At 44.9% G+C, this 18,805-nt stretch overlaps 1 protein-coding gene across 1 annotated transcript in view; it reads left to right on the top strand.

Moving 5' to 3' along the window:
* The window catches only part of stk16 (serine/threonine kinase 16), a 47,215-nt gene extending 29,413 nt beyond the window's left edge, over positions 1-17,802 (top strand). The window contains exons 6-8 of the mRNA XM_078403275.1: positions 3,930-4,025; positions 10,629-10,750; positions 13,857-17,802. Of these exons, the coding sequence (XP_078259401.1) occupies positions 3,930-4,025; positions 10,629-10,750; positions 13,857-13,995 (357 nt within the window). The 3' untranslated portion in view covers positions 13,996-17,802. The remainder of the gene's footprint in view (positions 1-3,929; positions 4,026-10,628; positions 10,751-13,856) is intronic.
* The last annotated feature ends 1,003 nt before the right edge of the window (positions 17,803-18,805 follow it).

Below are 18,805 nucleotides of genomic sequence, written 5' to 3'. Positions count from 1 at the left end.
TCGGAGACGCGAATTCGATCTTGACTACGTGTGCTGTCGATACAGAGTTTGCACGTTCTCCCAGTGGTCGCGTAGATCTTCTTCAGGCTCTCTGGTTTCCTCCCACATTCCAAATACTTGCAGGCTTGTAGGTTAATTGGCTTCTGTAAATTGTCCCGAGTGTGTGGGTGGGGTAGAACTAGTGTACGGGTGGTCACTGATCAGCACGGACATGGTGGGACGAAGGGCCTGTTTCCACGCTGTTTCTCTAAACATAAACATAATTCTAATCTCTATATAATAGAAGGATAGAAAGAACAAAGAAGGTGGTGCAGAAGGAATTTATAAGGAATCAGAAACACGCGTTTATCTCTTGTGGGCAGACAGGATGTTTCTATCCTGCATTAGAAAGGAAAGGGTGGGCTGAAGCCTGACACGATAGTGGCCTCAAACCTTTGGAATGAATTTGACAGGAATAAAACGTTGGGCATTTGATGGGCACCCTTATTAGTTTGAGGAAAACCCTTAATAGTCTGAGTCTCTTCCTATAAGCCATAGGAATAAAACGTTTGTAGAAGCAAGGAACTGCAGATGGTGGTTTACAAAAAAAAAAGACGCACAGTGCTGGAATAACTCAGTGGGTCAGGCAGCATCCCTGGAGAACGTGGATAGATAATGCTTCAGGTCGGGAGGGAACAGGGAGTCTGAGGAAGGGTCCCGACCCGAAACGTCACCTATCCATGATCTCCAGGGATGCTGCCTGACCAGCTGAGTTATTATGTGTCTTTTTTTCTAGGTTTTGTAATACCAAAATTAGGGCCTTTAGCACCAATTAGAGCGATTAACATAAATCTAGGAAAAATATTCTTCACCTAAGAGCACAAACTCCCTCCCTCGCATGATGGTTCTATTAATGATGCGTTTAACAGATGAGGGGGAAAAGAAGATTGAGATCTGTGACAGGGCATGATAAACAGGGTTGGGTATAAACACGAGACTACTTGATCAAGTACGCTGTTTTTTTGCGAACTAGTCCATTTAACTCAATGTTCAAGAGAGTCAAGTGTGTTTTATAGTCATGTCTCGAAACGGAACAATGAAATTCTTATTTGCATTAGCACAACAGATTTGTAAACATAGTACTCTGTAAAACCCATAATAAACAACAAAAAAAGTTATATACACACACACACACACACACACACACACACGCGTTTATATAGTTCGGAGGCTATTTGGAGGTTGTAGTGCCTAATGACCTGATGATTGTAGGGAAAAACCTACTCCTGAACCTGGACGTTACAGTTTTCAGGCTCCAGAGCTGCAGTGCAACAGAAGGATCTGGGAATAACTGTGCATTGTTCCCTGAAGGTGGAATCTGTAAGGGGTTTCTGCGCCGAGCTTTCGCCCGACCTAAGGTCCCCGTGCCTTGCTCTGATCCCTTGACCAGGCCGTGCACACTGGTTCCCTGTGAGTGGTTTGACCCACTCACCCCTTACGGTTCTAGACACTGGGCTTAGGTGCAGGAGCTCTTATAGTGCAGAAAAAATTTAACCAGACCAGATTTCAAAACCAGGGTTTAAATGAAAAGGCTTTTATTCAGCACTTGGGACTATTGTCCATGAATATATTTATACAGTTCTATAAGACATATCTATAATACACATACCGAATACATGAATACCTTTGATTTATTAATCACAAAACGCACAGTTCACAAGACATATACCCGAATACCCTTTTCGCTGAAAACTTAAAAACACACAGTTCCACGAGACATATATCCGAATACCTTCTTCGCTGAATTCTTGAAACACACAGTTCCACAAAACATATACACGAATACCCTTTTACTTATGAATTCTTAAACACAGTTGTGCAAGACACATACACGACTGTAAGATGGGGAACGTACGACGCATCGCAACCTTGACCAACACATATTTTAATACACACCCAACGTTTATTCACAACCACCCTCCCCTCTACACTAAACTATGTCCAGGATATGTAGGATTTGGAGTGCATGCTCACCATGGGGCTATTACTGGGGTTACTGGCTGTTCGTTTTGCAGTATTTCTTCTCGAGTTGCGTGCCTGTTCCTCTCTCTTGCATCCGTTCTTCTTTCCGACTTTCTTCTTGACTTCAGTTGACTTCGAACCCGGTTTTCTCTGCGCTTCTTGACTGTGTCCGTCTTAAACTTCTTGACTTGCCTGCATGCGTTCCCTGCAGGTTTTCTTCTCGAGTTGACTTAACTTTTTCACCCAAAAGTAGTGGCCAGTTATACTGTTTCTGACCCGTCCTATCTCCCGCCAGATCTTGGAATCTCTTTGTTCAAAAAGATATGTATGAGGTTTTCTTCTGATCTGCGCTTATGTTCGGGGATACCGGGGATGGCCAGACGGTGTAAATTGGGATTTCATTGTGAGGTGATGGGTGTTAACTGGTTTCCCATCACCTACCAGGTAGTTTTCTATGGGCTATTGTGCCCCCTCACTGAGATGAACTGTTTAGGTCGGCTTGGGGCATTGTGAGTATGCTGATGTCAGCGCCCCAGTGTCTGGACTCCGACCTGGTTTCGTAGGTTTCTGCATGGCCAATACCCATCCTTTGTTCTGGCCGTAGCTTTGCAGAAACCTAGAGACTGGGATGTAAGGTTTTTACCTTTTGTGGCTGGTCACGAGGTCCTGCGGCCATTTTAGGACCCACGGATTGTGACATCCTTTGTTAATCTGACCGCAGCCTTTCTCCGCTATCAGCCCCAGTCTCTTGTTTAAAATGTCCAAACTGCAGCTCTTTGGTATTGTGTTGCTTTCCAAATGAGGGAAAACTTCTCAAATCTTACAAATCTCATGTGGATAGGGTGATGAAGAAGGCGTTTGGTATGCTTGCCTTTATAAATCAGAGCATCGAATATAGAAGTTGGGATGTAATGTTAAAATTGTACAGGGCATTGGTGAGGCCGAATCTGGAGTATGGTGTGCAGTTCTGGTCGCCAAATTATAGGAAGGATGTCGACAAAATGGAGAGGGTACAGAGGAGATTTACTAGAATGTTGCCTGGGTTTCAGCACTTAAGCTACAGGGAGAGGTTGAACAGGTTGGGTCTTTACTCTTTGGAGCGTAGAAGGTTGAGGGGGGACTCCATATCATATCATATCATCATATCATATATATACAGCGCGGAAACAGGCCTTTTCGGCCCACCAAGTCCGCGCCGCCCAGCGATCCCCGCACATTAACACTATCCTACACCCACTAGGGACAATTTTTTACATTTACCCAGTCAATTAACCTACATACCTGTACGTCTTTGGAGTGTGGGAGGAAACCGAAGATCTCGGAGAAAACCCACGCAGGTCACGGGGAGAACGTACAAACTCCTTACAGTGCAGCACCCGTAGTCAGGATCGAACCTGAGTCTCCGGCGCTGCATTCGCTGTAAAGCAGCAACTCTACCGCTGCGCTACCGTGCCGCCCTTGATAGAGGTTTTGATAGAGGTTTTAAAAAATTTAAGAGGGACGGACAGAGTTGACGTGGGTAGGCTTTTCCCCTTGAGAGTGGGGAAGATTCCAACAAGGGGACATAACTTCAGAATTGAGGGACAAAAGTTTAGGGGTAACATGAGGGGTAACTTCTTTACTCAGAGGGTGGTGGCTGTATGGAATGGGCTTCCGGTGGAAGTGGTGAAGGCAGGCTCGATTTTATTATTTAAGAGTAAATTGGATAGGTATATGGATGAGAGGGGATTGGAGGGTTATGGTCTGAGAGCAGGTAGATGAGACTAGGTCAGAGAGAGTGGTCGGCGTGGACTGGTAGGGCCGAACGGGCCTGTTTCCGTGCTGTAGTTGTTATATGGTCATATGGTTATATGCCACCTTCACAATGGCAGGAGTGAAATGAGAGCGTGGCCAGGGTGGTGTGTTGACATTTAGTTGTTCTCTTCCAGGACTGGGCAGCACAGCGATGTACCATATCCTACCGAGCCCCTGAGCTCTTTACTGTGGAAAGTCACTGCATTATAGATGAGCGCACTGACATATGGGTATGTATTCAAATTGTTCCTACACATTGAACACCTTCACTTGTCAATCCAGTCACAGTAACTGTTCATTTTTGTGCCTGCTCTTTGCAAGAGCAACCCAACTCAGACTCAGGCACCCACCACCCTCTATGTAAAAAGAAACTTGTCCCTCACATCTCCACTAAACTTTCCCCTTCTCATCTTATAGCTATGCCCTCTGGTGTTGGATATTTCTACCCTATCTATGTCTCTCATTTTATAGTTGAGCTTATAGGACTTGGTATTACAATCCCTACTGTAATCAGCACCTTCTTAATCTCTTTAGTGAGGGTAGGGGTAAATACATCTATACATCTAAGGGTTATATACATCTATCAGGTCTCACCTCAACCTCTGGTCTTCCAGAGAAAACAATCCATGTCCATCCAACCCCTCCCTATAGCTAATACCTGCTAATTCAGGCAGCATTCTGGTAAACCTCCTCTGCACCCTCTCCAAATCTCCCACATCTTTGCTGTAATGGGGCGACCAGAACTGCACGCAATACTCCAAACGCGGCCTAACCAAAGTCCTATCGAGCTGCATCATGACTTCCTGACTCTTGTACTCAATGCCCCGAGCAATGAATGGGCGGGAGAAATTAATTTATAGAGAAATTAAAGGAAAATGAAAAGCAGAGACTTCACAGGTTTGCTTCAAGAGACTTTATTGCATGATATCATGGAGAGATGGCGGCAGTTAACTGCTCACCAGTTCTCTGATTCCACAGCAGAATTAGCTTAAGGATAGCGGAGTCAGGGGGTATGGGGAGAAGGCAGGAACGGGGTACTGATGGAGAATGATTGGCCATGATCACATTGAATGGCGGTGCTGGCTCGAAGGGCCGAATGGCCTCCTCCTGCACCTATTGTCTATTGTCTATTGACAGTTCTACTGTGCAGTAAACAACTTGTTTTTTGTTAGATGCTACTCTACGAAAATATTCTATCAACTACATGGGTACCAATTATTTCATTGGTCATAACATACTTTTTGTTTATGTTAATCTTATTCAACAACAAATGGTCAATACAAGTCAAACACAATACAAGGGCATCTTGACATTATTCTATCTCGTGTTTCAGGCGGTCCGCGCCACCATCCCCTCCCCGAGCAAATCACAAGCCCCACAAACCCCATTTCTATGCCACAAGCAGTAGGGGACAAGGGTGGTCTACCGTAACCTCTCGTAACGAAAACAAGCTCCGGTATCACTTCTGCTATATCATGTTTACATTTACCGTCCTCCCTTCAACACATTCCCAGACAAGAGGTACCACGTCTAATCTCACTTTGCCGATTCCAATGAACCTCTTCTGCACCTGGTCAACGAGAGATGCCAATTGTCACATCCAAGCACCCTTTCGTTACCTTGTTCAATTCCAATCAAAATTAAGTAAGGAAGGATATTAATTTTTCTTCCACAGAAGGCAAGAATACCATATGCTTTCTTTACCACCCGATCTACTTGTGTTGCTATCTTTAGTGAGCTATGAACTATGGACTATTTGGAGAGAAATCGCAGAAAGGTACCATTTGGGCCTTTCATTCAATCCCTTTGAAAGCTCTGATTGACACTATTTTCATCACCCTTGTTGAGCAACATTTCCAGATCATAACTCACATTTCACTCACTACAATGACGTTTGGCCATCATTTTGAATCAATGTCATCCGATCCTCAAAGCATCTGCTCATGGGAACAGCTGTTGCATTTTAAATTTTTTCTGACCCTCTCCATTATTTTCGTATCTTTCGTTGTGTGGTAACCAGAATTGAGCATCAATGTTCTAGTTGTAGCCTGAACATTCAAGCTAATTGGCCTCTGTGCACCGATTCTAAATACAAAGGTCAGTATCCGATATTCGTTACCAATTGCTCTCTCAACATTATGTCTTAAAACTTCCAAAGATGTGTATGTAAATATATTTAGTTCCCTATCTGAACACTCTTTAGAATTGTACTGTTCAGCTTATATAATTCTTCGAATTCTTGATCCACATCCTTGTAAGTTACTGTATTTCAAGTAACTGTAATTCGCTACCCTGTAATTTTTAAATGCAATGTGCTTCAGCCTCTATCCCCTTGTGGGCAATGAATTCCAAAACCCACCACTCTGACTAAATATATTTCTCAGTAACTTTTCCCACTTAGACAAGACATAGGAGCAGAATTAGGCCATTCAGTCCATTGAGTTTACTCTGCCATTCAATCATGGCCGATCTATTTTCCCATTCTCCTGCCGTCTCCCCATGTAGGGGTTTAGTTCCCTTTGCTCCACTTCGGGCCCAACTGCCCGAGTGATTCTCTCCCTTGTCGGTGGGTCAAACGGCCACCCCGGCCACCACTCCACTCGAGCGGTTCCCAAGAGAGAATACAAAAGGGAGAGTGGGCGTTTCGAGGCGCCCGGATTCCCCTGGGTTCTAGACCTCGGAATTATGGTGGGATATGATAAAAGGTTAACTTGACCAGAGCGTTCTGATGAGAGAAAACAGAAACCCAGACGGACTCAAAGCGAGTCTAAAATTTACAGGCTTTATTAAACAAATGGAAAATCGAATCTCACCAATACTACATAATACGTGACTAAACTTATGCTTTAAACTAAGACTATGGAAAGAAAATTATCGGGCATGTCGTAAAAAAACTTACTTTACACAATTTAATTACAAATACACCCCCCCCGCTCCTTCTTCTCTCAACCTCTATCCTATTTCGGGAACTTCACCAGGTCATCTGGGGTACTTACAGCTAGATCGATGCAGGGTCAGGAGCCGTCCAACAGAGCAGCCGGAAACCAAGAAGGGGCCTCTTCTCTTGCTTGCCTGCTCCCTTTTTCTACCCGAGAGTTTCTCCCTTGAAAACTCCCAGGTGATCCCCTGGACAAAAGGGTCTTTCGATGATTGCCAGTTTATCTAGCATGAACAATAGGCTTCCAATGATAATGGGTTTTTGCTGATGTCACGATGCATCGGCCTAATCGTTATTCCATCACCTGGATGGGCTCCCATTGTCCCGATGGATGGGCCATTTACGATGGTGATTGTCTTACTGCTGGGCTATTCACACCCCCCCCCCCCCCCCCTGCTGGGCTCGGTTCCTTCCTTTGTCTTTCCAATGTAATCTCGTTATCTCTGTCCCGGCCTTTCCTGTTCTCACCACTCGCATAGTCATGTGGCTGCCCAGGCCCACAGACAGGCCCATAGTCATGTGGCTGCCCAGGCCCATAGTCATGTGGCTGCCCAGGCCCACAGACAGGCCCATAGTCATGTGGCTGCCCAGGCCCACAGACAGGCCCATAGTCATGTGGCTGCCCAGGCCCACAGACAGGCCCATAGTCATGTGGCTGCCCAGGCCCACAGACAGGCCCATAGTCATGTGGCTGCCCAGGCCCACAGACAGGCCCATAGTCATGTGGCTGCCCAGGCCCACAGACAGGCTTTGAACTTGTTCTTCCTTTGTGATCCCTTGGGGTTTTTTTTGTTGTGTTTTTGCAGCCAGCATGTCCGTTTTTAAAAATGTCCAGGTCCTTCTCCCCGAGTTCTTCCATAATCTTGGAGGATTTGCCCCAATAACTTACACCCATAACCTTTGACGCCCTTACTAATCAAGAACCTGTCAATCTCCACATTAAAAATACCCAATGACTTGGCTGCCAAATGAATTCCGCAGATTCACCACCCTCTGGCTAAAGACATTCCTCCTCATCTCCATTTTGATGGTTTTAGCCCCATTCACTAATCTTAGAAGTGAACTCTCAAGTCAAGTCAAGTTTATTTGTCACATACATATACAAGATGTGCAGTGAAATGAAAGTGGCAACGCCTGCGGATTGTGCTAAACTACAAAACAGAATAGAAAAAAAAATTAACACAAAAAAAAAATTAATACAGTAAATTAAATTAGTCCCTGGTGATAAGAGAGTTAACAGTCCTGATGGCCTGTGGGAAGAAACTCCGTCTCGTCCTCTCTGTTTTCACAGCGTGGCAGCGGAGGCGTTTGCCTGATCGTAGCAGCTGGAACAGTCCGTTGCTGGGGTGGTAGGGGTCCCCCATAATGTTGCTGGCTCTGGATCTGCACCTCCTGATGTATAGGTCCTGCAGGGGGGCGAGCGTAGTTCCCATAGTGCGTTCAGCCTCACAAAAGAAATGTCTCTTGTTCACAATTACATTTCCTTTATATTTAAGTTATATTTTGCAGCCTCTTCATCCACTCCAAGATCATTCTATAATTTGTGTGTATTCTGAAGCTGTTAAATTTACTATCCCTGATTAGAATGAAGGTGTTATAATTCCCCGGCTCTCGTACCTGGAGACTGCGCTGCTGTAGGTGGCAGCTGTTGGTTTTATGCACACTAGTTGGAAATCTGGCCTGTTGCTTTTAATTTTGCAAATGTAGTCCTCTTATCATGAAACTTTGCCGCAGTTTCAGTCAAGTGGCATGGTGGTGCAGCGGTAGAGTTGCTGCCTTACAGTGCCAGGGACCCGGATTTGATCCTGACTATAGGTGCTGCCTGTACAGAGTTTGTTCGCTCTCCCTGTGACTGCGTAGGTTTTCTCCGGTTTCCTCCCACGTTTCAAAGACGTACAGGTTTGCAGGTTTATTTGGCTTTGGTAAAATTGTAAATTGTCCCTAGAGTGTAGGATAAGTGGTCGTGTGCAGGGTTCACTGGTCGGTGTGGATCAAAGGGCCTGTTTCTGCCCTGTATCTCTAAACCAAACTAAAAAAAGTGCTGATGAGTGACTCAATGGGTCAGCCAGTATCTCTAGAGGACATGGATAGGTGACGTTTCAGGTCGGGACCTTTCTGCAGACTTCGGACTTTTGTAAACCTGCATCTGCAGTTCCTTGTGTCTTCAGTCAGGTTCCGTGTGCTATTGCTCACGGGGACTGGTGTTTGAATAGAAACTGGGTGTTTAGATTATGTTTGATGTGCGGGTTCTCCCCAGCTTGCGAACGCTTGACTTATGTACAGCCCGTACATTGGAACCAATGTTAGGGAGGCCGGCAGGATGGATTTGTCATCTACTTCGGGGCTGCAGGAATCTGCAGGTGTCGGGGAGGTTATGGGGAGAAGGCAGGAGAATGGGGTGAGAGGGAAGAATAGGTCAGCCATGATCGAATGGCGGAGTAGACTTGATGGGCCAAATGGCCTAATTCTGCCCCCATCACTTATCTTCTGGGATCTCGGTTGGCGGCTGCATTTCCAATCTGAACTACCTGGGTCACAAATGATTCTTGGGAACAGAACCCTGTTGTAATCTGGAGTAGATGCAGGAAAAATGATCCCAATGTTGGGGGACTCCAGAACCAGGGGCCACAGTCTACGAATAAAGGGGAGGCCATTTAAAACTGAGGTGAGAAGAAACGTTTTCACCCAGAGAGCTGTGAATTTGTGGAATTCTCTGCCACAGAAGGCAGTGGAGGCCAATTCACTGGATGAATTTAAAAGAGAGTTAGGTGGAGCTCTAGGGGCTAGTGGAATCAAGGGATATGGGGAGAAGGCAGGCAAGGGTTACTGATTGTGGATGATCAGCCATGATCACAGTGAATGGCAGTGCTGGCTCGAAGGGCTAAATGGCCTCCTCCTGCACCTATTTTCTATGTTTCTATGTAAGACCAGTAGAGTGGTTGCAATGTGTTCTGATACCAGAACTGCTTCACTGTGAACTCAGTGTCACACTAGTTCCTGAGCTGAAGGAATACTGAACCTAAGCAGGCTCGGGGTTTCAAATTGCATGCACGGATGCATCCAACCCTCACTGATAGCCAAAAGTCCAGGCCAGGATTTATTTTTGTAAAGTCTATGAAAGGCAGAAGGTTATATATCCCTTCCACAGTATCAAGTGCAAAATATCAGTGTATTTAAAGTAAAGTCTGATCTCCATTCTCTCCCCTTAGTGAATACGTCTCCCACGATCTAGTGGCTCTCCAAAATAACTAGCGTTATCAAAATGTTTGCGCGATCTTTTTCCATCTTCATCTTTCATTGTAATATAGAACAGGAATAGGCCCTTCGGCCCATGACATCTCTGCAAAACATGATGCCAAATTAAACTAATCCCTTCAGTCTGCACGTGATCCATATCTCTCCATTCCCAACATATCAATGTATCTATTTAAAAGCCTCTTAAATAATATCTGCTTCCACCACCCCTGGCACCCACCACTCTCTGTGTAAATTACTTGTCCTGCACAGCTCCATTAAGCTTTCCCCCTCACTCCTTTCGTGATATTCTCTATTGTTAAGACATTTCCACCTTGGGAAACGGGTTGTGCCTGCCCTATCTATGCCTCTCATAATTTTATATGTTTCTATCAGTTCTCTTCAGCTTCCTATGCTCCAGAGAAAACAATCCAAATTAGTCCAATTTCCCTTAACAGCTAATATCCTCAAATCCACTCAGCATCCTGGTCAACCTCTTCTGCACCTTCTCCAGATCCGCCGCATCTTTCCTGTAATAAGGTGCCCAGAACACCATGATAAAACTCCATATGCGGCCTAACGGAGATTTATATAGCATCAGGTGCCAAGCCCCTGTTAGTGATTGAGCTGTTGATGACGCCCAAGTTTGATTCATTTCCAGTCCCTGGGATGTGTGCTGTACGCAATGATGTTCTTGGAAGGACCGTACGATGGCATCTTCCAGAAAGGGGATTGTGTCGCTTTGGCTGTGCAGAACCCAATAACCATTCCAGAAAACTGCAGGTAACTGAAGCTGCAATCTCTCTCACTCTTTCAATGCTTGTGAAGGGGGAAGATTGTTCATCTTAAACAGTTTGGAAGTGACAAACTTTGAATCGGCCTTCTCTCTTGTGTACCATCCATCTGCCCTGAATGCTGGTCATAGAGTCATAGAATCATACAGCGTGGAAACAGGCCCTTCTGCCCAACTTGCCCTCACTGGTCAACATGTCCCAGCTACACTAGTCCCACCTGCCTGCATTTGGCCCATATCCCGCTAAACCTGTCCTAACCATGTACCTGTCTAATTGTTTCTTAAACGTTGATATAGTCTCTGTCTCCACTACCTCCTCTGACAGCTTGTTCCATACACCCACCACCCTCTGTGTGGAAAAAGTTACCCCTCCGATTCCTATTAAATCTTTTCCCCTTCACCTTAAACCTATGTCCTCTGATCCTCGATTCCCCTACTGCAAGAGACTCTGTGCGTCTACCCGATCTATTCCTCTCATGATTTTATACATCTCCATAAGATTACCCCTCATCCTCCTGCGCTCCAAGGAATAGAGTCCCAGTCGACTCAACCTCTCCCGATAGCTCAGACCTCTCGAGTCCTGGCAACATCCTCGTAAATCTTCTCTGTCGCCTTTCCAGCTTGAAATCTTCTCTGTTCACTTTCTAGCTTGAACTGATGACGTGGACTAACAGGTGTCAGGATTCATGGCGATTTATTTGCAAATGTTCACCTTCCTGGAAGCTTGGGATATTGGGTATCAAGCTCGTGGCGTATAACGTGAGCTGGGCAGATTGAGACAGCAATCCCCACGGCCTGACACTTCAAAAGCCAATTAATAATTCACGTTATCGGAATAATGTTTTTTTAATTCCCGTCTCTGCCATTCCAAGGTTGTCACTTGCATTTCATTGGATATTATGGGAAGAGTATCTGTGCAGTAAATGCAGAATAAACGTGATAAGTTCTTTTGCCGACTTGGGTTGGTGTGTAAAGACAGACTTGATGTCAGTTTAAAGCGGAGGCAAAAATATTACAGTCACCCCATATCCGCTGATGATTCATCTCTCAGGTATTGAACTTGCTGAACTCCAGAAACTGGAGTGTGAAAATGGTCTGACGCTCTAAGGGAACAGCACAGGATCTCAGGGCTGCTGGAGGGGCCTCTATCAGGGGCTGAGGAGTTCAGGCGCGACTCCTTTGCTGCTGAAGTGGATGCGAAAGTTTCTACCACCATCGTCTCAAAGAATAGCACAAAGGAGAGGCAAATATCTTGACCGGTCTTTGTACAAAGCAGGCGATATTTTTAAAACACTAATGTTTTCAAAAATGTATTAATTGGCAGCACGTGGAGATTAGGATAGTACTCGTTGTCCTCTGAACTGGCTTAAAATGCCAATTTGAGAGCATTTGTAGTCAACAAGTTCGGTGACTCTGCGTAAGGATAAGGATAGACACAAAATGCTGGAGTAACTCAGCGGGACAGGCAGCATCTCAGGAGAGAAGGAATGGGTGACGTTTCGGGTCGGGACCCTTCTTCAGACGACCCGAGTCGACCCGAAACGTCACCCATTCCTTCTCTCCAGAGATGCTGCCTGTCCCGCTGAGTTACTCCAGCATTTTATGTCTATCTTCGATCATACCCCCTGATCCCTTTAGCCACAAGGGCCACATCTGACTCCCTCTTAAATATAGCCAGTGAACTGCATCTGCAGTTCCTTCCTACACAGTCAGGGTAAGGATTGCAGGTTTCCTTTCCTAAAGATATTAGGATTACAAATTTTACAAAGGTTTAAAGAGATTTGGTTAACAAAAAAATAATTGCAATGTTTAAGAAACATTTGGACGGGTACATGGATAGGATTGGTTTAGAGGTCAAACGTTGCAAGTGGACTAGTGTAGATGGGACATGTTGGTTGGTGTGGGCAGGTGGGACTAGTGTAGATGGGACATGTTGGTTGGTGTGGGCAGGTGGGACTAGTGTAGATGGGACATGTTGGTTGGTGTGGGTACGTTGGGTGAGGAACCTGTTCCCAGGCTCTGACGCTCAATATCAAAATGTTTTATTAGTTTGTTTGTTTCTTTGTGCTAAGACAAGTCAATGCAAAAGTGACTATCCAGTCCTGCAAATTAATCCATTGCTTAAAACAAAATAAATGTTCTGCATTTGGGATGAGCTGACAGAGGTCTTTAAAGTTGTTAACGTGGCAGGTTTTTTGTGTATGTTCTAATTTGCGTCCCTAAGGAGAAGCTTCCGTGTCCAATGAGAGTGGTTAGAATTAACCAATCTGTACCTTTTTGTTCCCACTTCCAAGAGTTAGCCTGACTGTCAGAAGATGAACAGGAACAACATGTCCTTTTAGAGTCGTAGTGTTTTACAGCGTGGAAACAGACCCTTCGGCTCAACTTGCCCACGCCGGCCAACATGTCCCATCTACCATAGTCCCACTTGCCTGCGTTTGCCCCATATCCCTCTAAACCTGTCCTGTCCATGTACGTGTCTAAATGTTTCATAAACGTTGTGATAGTACCTGCAACTACCTTCTCTGGCAGCTCATTCCATACACCCACCACCCTTCGTGTGAAAAAGTTACCCCTCAGATTCCAAATCTTTCCCCCCCCCCCCCCCCCCCCCCCGGCACCTTAAACCTATGTCCCCTGGTTCTCGATTCCCCGTACTCTGGGCAAGGGACTCACTGCGTCTTCCCGATCCCATGATTTTATAGACCTTAATAAGCCCACCCCTCATCCTCTTCCATTTTATTCTATAGAGATTCAGTAAGATGTTGAAGAAAGGAATAGGAGATGTTTGGTAGGAGCAACAGGATAGAAGAATGGTGCAGTGCAGTGTAAACACAGATAAACTCATTGAGCTATATGGCCTGTTTCTATGCTGCAAAAAGAGTCGTACAGCGTAAAAGCAGGCCCTTCACCCCAACTTGCCTACACCGATCTCCATGCCCCATCTACACTAGTCCCATCTGCCCACATTGGGCCTATATCCTGAACCTTTCCTATCCAAGTACCTGTCTAAATATTTCTTAATAATTCAATGTTGAGGATGTTTTTGTGTATGTCAGCACATTGAATTTGCCTCTGAATCTTGTTCTTGTCCAGGTACACACAGTCCCTGCAACATCTGCTCACCTCTATGATGGTTGTTAACCTCCAAGAGAGACCTAACATTTCCTGGGTGTTGAACCAGACTGAGCAACTGCAGCCCGCGGGATCTGTCCAGGAGACCAAAATTATCTGATCTTGGCCGTGCAAACCTGGAGGGGCTCCATCTGCTGCAGGAGGCGCTCTGAATTTATCATCTATCAGACTTGCACCATTTCCACACGGGGGTAAAGCGCAGAACAGCCTACCTTCAGCTTATCTGTCAGCCGGGCAGGACCCTGTGAGTTCCCACACCATCTTCCACTCAACGTCTTTTCGATTTTCGATGGGGAATCGAGTGGATGAAATCGCACATTCTTCTCCACTTTCCTTCAGGAATCGGCTGCTTATTTTGTTCCGTCACTTCCTCTCGTCTCTTCATCGTAGCCGCTAAATCGCTCGGTAGCTGCTATGATTCCTCGCAAATGTTATGCGCACGGCGTCTTGGTAGAGAAATGGCCTCGTCGTACGTGAAAGACTTGAACCTTTTTTTTTCATTTTAGTCACGATGTTGGAGAATGCAGTTCTGCCTCTCGACCCATTTCCGTCAGCGTTTACCAGCTATGAAGTTATCGCAACTGGAGTGCACTGATCCCGACTGTGCTCTCAGGGGATAAGTGAAAGAGTGGCCTTGCAATGCTAAACTCTGCACAACTAGTGCAAATAGGACACAATTTATAAAGGTAGACTTCAACAGCATGTTCTGGTTTAAGGTTGGCATCAGAGAACTAACTGAATAAGGATTATTCTTCAATGACAAGTGTGGAAACCTCTCAGCTATCTTTTGCACTTTAGACTTGCAAACTCCATCGGTCTTGCATATAGGGGGTAGAGGTTGGTTGTAATTGGGTTATGTGTTTACTTTGGGACCCTAAGGGTCATGGCAACCATCTCTCTAATATTTTGTAAGTCTTTTTTTTTAATTTGATAAGGTCTTTTTTTAGCCCCCTATCTTTCACCCCAAAGACCTTCCCCACTTCCACAACACTACTAAGTTCTGAACTTGAAATCAGCGCAGTGATTCTGGTTTCAGAATGAGCTGGTGTGAGTCCATCCATGGCTCAGCAAACTGCGAGGAAGCCTTGCCTAGGATCGCTCCAAACAGGAAAGGAAAGCAGATAGTTCGGAGACGAACCAGGGGCAGCTCAGTGGCACAGCGGTAGAGCTGATGCCTTACAGCGATGCAGTGCCAGAGACCCAGGTTCAATCCCGACTACGGGTGCTGTCTGTACGGAGTTTGTACGTTCTCCCCATGACCGCATGGGTTTCCTGAGATCTTCGATTTCCTCCCACACTCCAAAGACATCCAGGTTTGTAGGTTAATTGGCTTGGTATATGTGTAAATTGTCCCTAATGCGGTGTTAATGTATAGTGATCGCCAGTCGGTGCGGACTCGGATGACCGAAGGGCCTGTTTCCGCGCTGCATCTTTTTCCTCAACGCTGCATCACCCTTTCAGGAAATACCACCTCCAGCTCTGTTCACCCCTTTCTACGAGAGCATCTTTCGACCTACCCCTGCCACTTCACAAGCATTTATTCCATGTCTGTTCAAGATGAAGAGCCTCGTCTTTTGGGAATGTCCAGTTGCCCGTTTGCCACCTGCGATTGAGTCATTTCCATAAACAGAAGTGCGAAAGCTTTTAGTCAGAATATTTCTGCAGAAAGCTTTCAGTTCCTTGTTGGAACTTGAATGTGCATAGGCCTCTTAGTAGTTAACATATTTCTTCCTTCCGCATTGCACGCCACCTCTGAACCTTGAGTAATTCTAAGCAACAGTGTATTGAACGCTAGAAAATAGCAGGAGTGGGCCACCTGTTTTACTATTCACAATAACTATGGCTGATCTGCCCCAAACTTCAATGCCTTTTTTCCATGCCAATTCCACATTACCCTCAATTCCCTGGTCTTTCAAAAATTTAAATACCTCTTATTTTTAAATACCTTTCAAATATCTTTTGAAAAAACTTTTAAAAGGGCGGCACGGTGGTGGAGCAGTAGGGTTGCTGCCTTACAGCACCAGATGTTCGGGTTTAATCCTGACTACGGGAGCCGTCAGTACCGAGTTTGTGCGTACTCCTCGTGGCCTGCGTGGATTTTCTCTGGGAGCTCCAATTTCCTCCCATATTCCAAACACGTGCAGGTTTGTAGGTTAATTGACTTTGGTAAAATTGTAAATTGTCCCTAGTGTGTGTGTGTGTAGGATAGTGTTGGTGTGCGGGGATCGCCGCTAGGCGCCGACTCGGTGGGCCGAGGGGCCTGTTTCTGCGCTGCATCTCTAAACTGAACTAAATATGATGAAAAGGATTGAGATGCAAAGCATGTTTATCAGTGCCGATGTTAAAAAAGGTGAGCAGCATGGTGCTGTGACCCAACAGAGGCCTGCATAGTTGATTAGTCTTTCTATTTTGGTTCATTTGGAGGATCTAGAATATGGAGAGGAAGAGACATTTATCTTATTTTGTTTTTATCATGGAGTGACATCCTTTCTGGAGGACTGGTGATTACTTGCTACCTTTAATTAATTATTGGAAGAAATGTGAATGTTTAGTTTTTAACGTGGAGCAGGCGGATAGAGGTACAAAATACTGCCGACAACAATTCCCAATTCAGCTTAAAAATGCAGTGTAAATTTAAAGAAGGAAAACCTTAGGACTTTTATGTAAACAAAGACTGTACAATGGCTGTTGCAATGGTGCTATGGAAGCTAAAGTCCATGGAATTAGTGTATGTAGTGAATAGGAACTGTAGCATTTACTGTGTGGGCTTTTCCATAATGTTTCAATTCTGACCTCGGTTGCTGTCTATGTGGAGTTTGCACGTTCTCCCTGTGATCCTATCCCAAAGACATGGGGGTCTCCAGGTGAATTGGCTTCTGGATGGGAATGTGGGATAACACAGAACTAGTGCGAGCGAGTGATTGCTGGATGGCGTGGACTCGGTGGGCCAAAGGGCCTGTTTCCATGCTGTATCTCTAAAATTAAATCTATTATAGAGCAATAAAGCAGAGAAGGAAGCCATTCACCTTTGCAACCCCACTTTGAAAGAGCCTTGTAATTAGTCCCTGTCCCCGTCGAAACAGGTTCGGTTAACTCGGTAAAATGTCACACAATATCAGAAGCAGGGAGTATTTTGTACAGTCACCAATATTGCTGCATCATTCAGCAAGATCGTTGGCAAATCTGCAGCTCTGCATTTTCTTGCCAGAACCCAATATCCCTTGGTTCACTGTGTCTAGAAATGTATCGATCGCAACCTTGGAGGTACTCAACAACTACTCTGGAGTAGAGAATTCCGATAGTTTTCAAACGCCTGCCCAAAAAAACAGGGTTAGGGGGAGAGAGCGTAGACCATTCAGGTTTCTTTTCACGTTTCAACCTTCTGCATTGGCATTGCTGGCATCACTTCAGACCAAAGAAAAATGCTGACCGTTTCAATATTACATCACCAGTGCAATTATTTATGCATATCCTTTCAGAAATCAACCGAAATACAATCGAGTAAATCTTTTTCTACTTGTATGCTGTCTGTGGGATTTTTGCTCGACACAAAACGGGCAACATTTGTCTGTACACCAAATCATTGCTGAAAAATCATAGGGATATTGTAAGAAGCAATATAGTGTCACTGCCTTCATTTGTTGGCACTAACTCATTATAAATTACTAGGTCAATTGTATTTGATCTGATTCCATTGTTATAGCCTCGTCAGTTGTTAAAGTCACTTTATTTTCGATGTCGTAATTCCTCACGAGCCGCATTGTAGGAATTTGGTCGCTTTCTGAATTTAAACTCCCCATTGATGCCTTGTCCTAATTTTTCTATAATATCGTGTGTGTGTAATCGATGTGTTCTGTCTGCTATCCAGTTATTTGCATGTCTTTTAAGATAAAATAATCTGAAATTGTTTGTTGAATACTTTGTGCTGTTTTGACTCCTATGTCTGTTCTGGTTAAAGTTGCAAAGCTGGTTAGTGGTGTACAGATGCCTACTGCAATTGTCAAGTGGTAGACATAAAATGCTGGAGTAACTTAGCGGGTCAGGCAGCATCTCGGGAGAGAAGGAATGGGTCGAGACGCTGAAGAAGGGTCTCGAGTCGTAACGTCGCCCATTCCTTCTCTCCCGAGATGCTGCCCGAGATCCAGCATTTTGTGTCTACCTTCGATTTAAACCAGCATCTGCAGTTTTTTTTCCTGCAATTATCAAGTGTCACTTTCTCCTTACCTATTACGTCATTGTGACAAAAATATTCACTGTGCTTGTTTTCCCTGCATTTGTACACTGGCATTACAGGGAAGTTAAGGTGTGTGCTTTTGCCTCGGTTTGAGGAGTGAAAGGCTGATTGAGTTTGAGTTTAGTTGAGTTTAGCTTCTTGTCGCGCGCACCGACGTACAGTGAAAAGCTTTTGTTGTGTGCTAACCAGTTAGCGGAAAAACAATGCATGATTACAATCAAGCCGTTCACACTGTACAAATAAAATACATGAGGGAATAATATTTAGTGCAAGATCTGCTGTTGGAGTAGTGATTTAAAGGTGTGGAGCGATTGTAATGCGTGATTGCAGATCTACGTGTGTGACCAGCACACACAGAGTCGCCTGGTTTGGCCGCCATCTTGGATTGGACAAGAGCCCTGATGCTTATCACGTTTGAGTTCACTGATGTCTCTTACATTGGAAATACCATATTATTATTATTATGGAAGGTATCACAAAATGCTGGAGTAACTCAGCAGGTCAGGCAGCATCTAGGAGAGTTTGAAGAAGGGTCTCGACATGAAACATCACCCATTCCTTCTCTCCTAGATGCTGCCTGACCTGCTGAGTTACTCCAGCATTTTGTGATACCTTCGATTTGTACCAGCATCTGCAGTTATTTTCCTACACATATTATTATTATTAGTTAACCTGT

This window comes from Rhinoraja longicauda, chromosome 8, assembly GCF_053455715.1.
Source record: "Rhinoraja longicauda isolate Sanriku21f chromosome 8, sRhiLon1.1, whole genome shotgun sequence".
NCBI classification, from domain to species: Eukaryota; Metazoa; Chordata; class Chondrichthyes; order Rajiformes; family Arhynchobatidae; genus Rhinoraja; species Rhinoraja longicauda.
The sequence above is the reverse complement of the archived record's forward strand: the minus strand, read 5'-3'. Positions and strand labels throughout refer to the sequence as shown.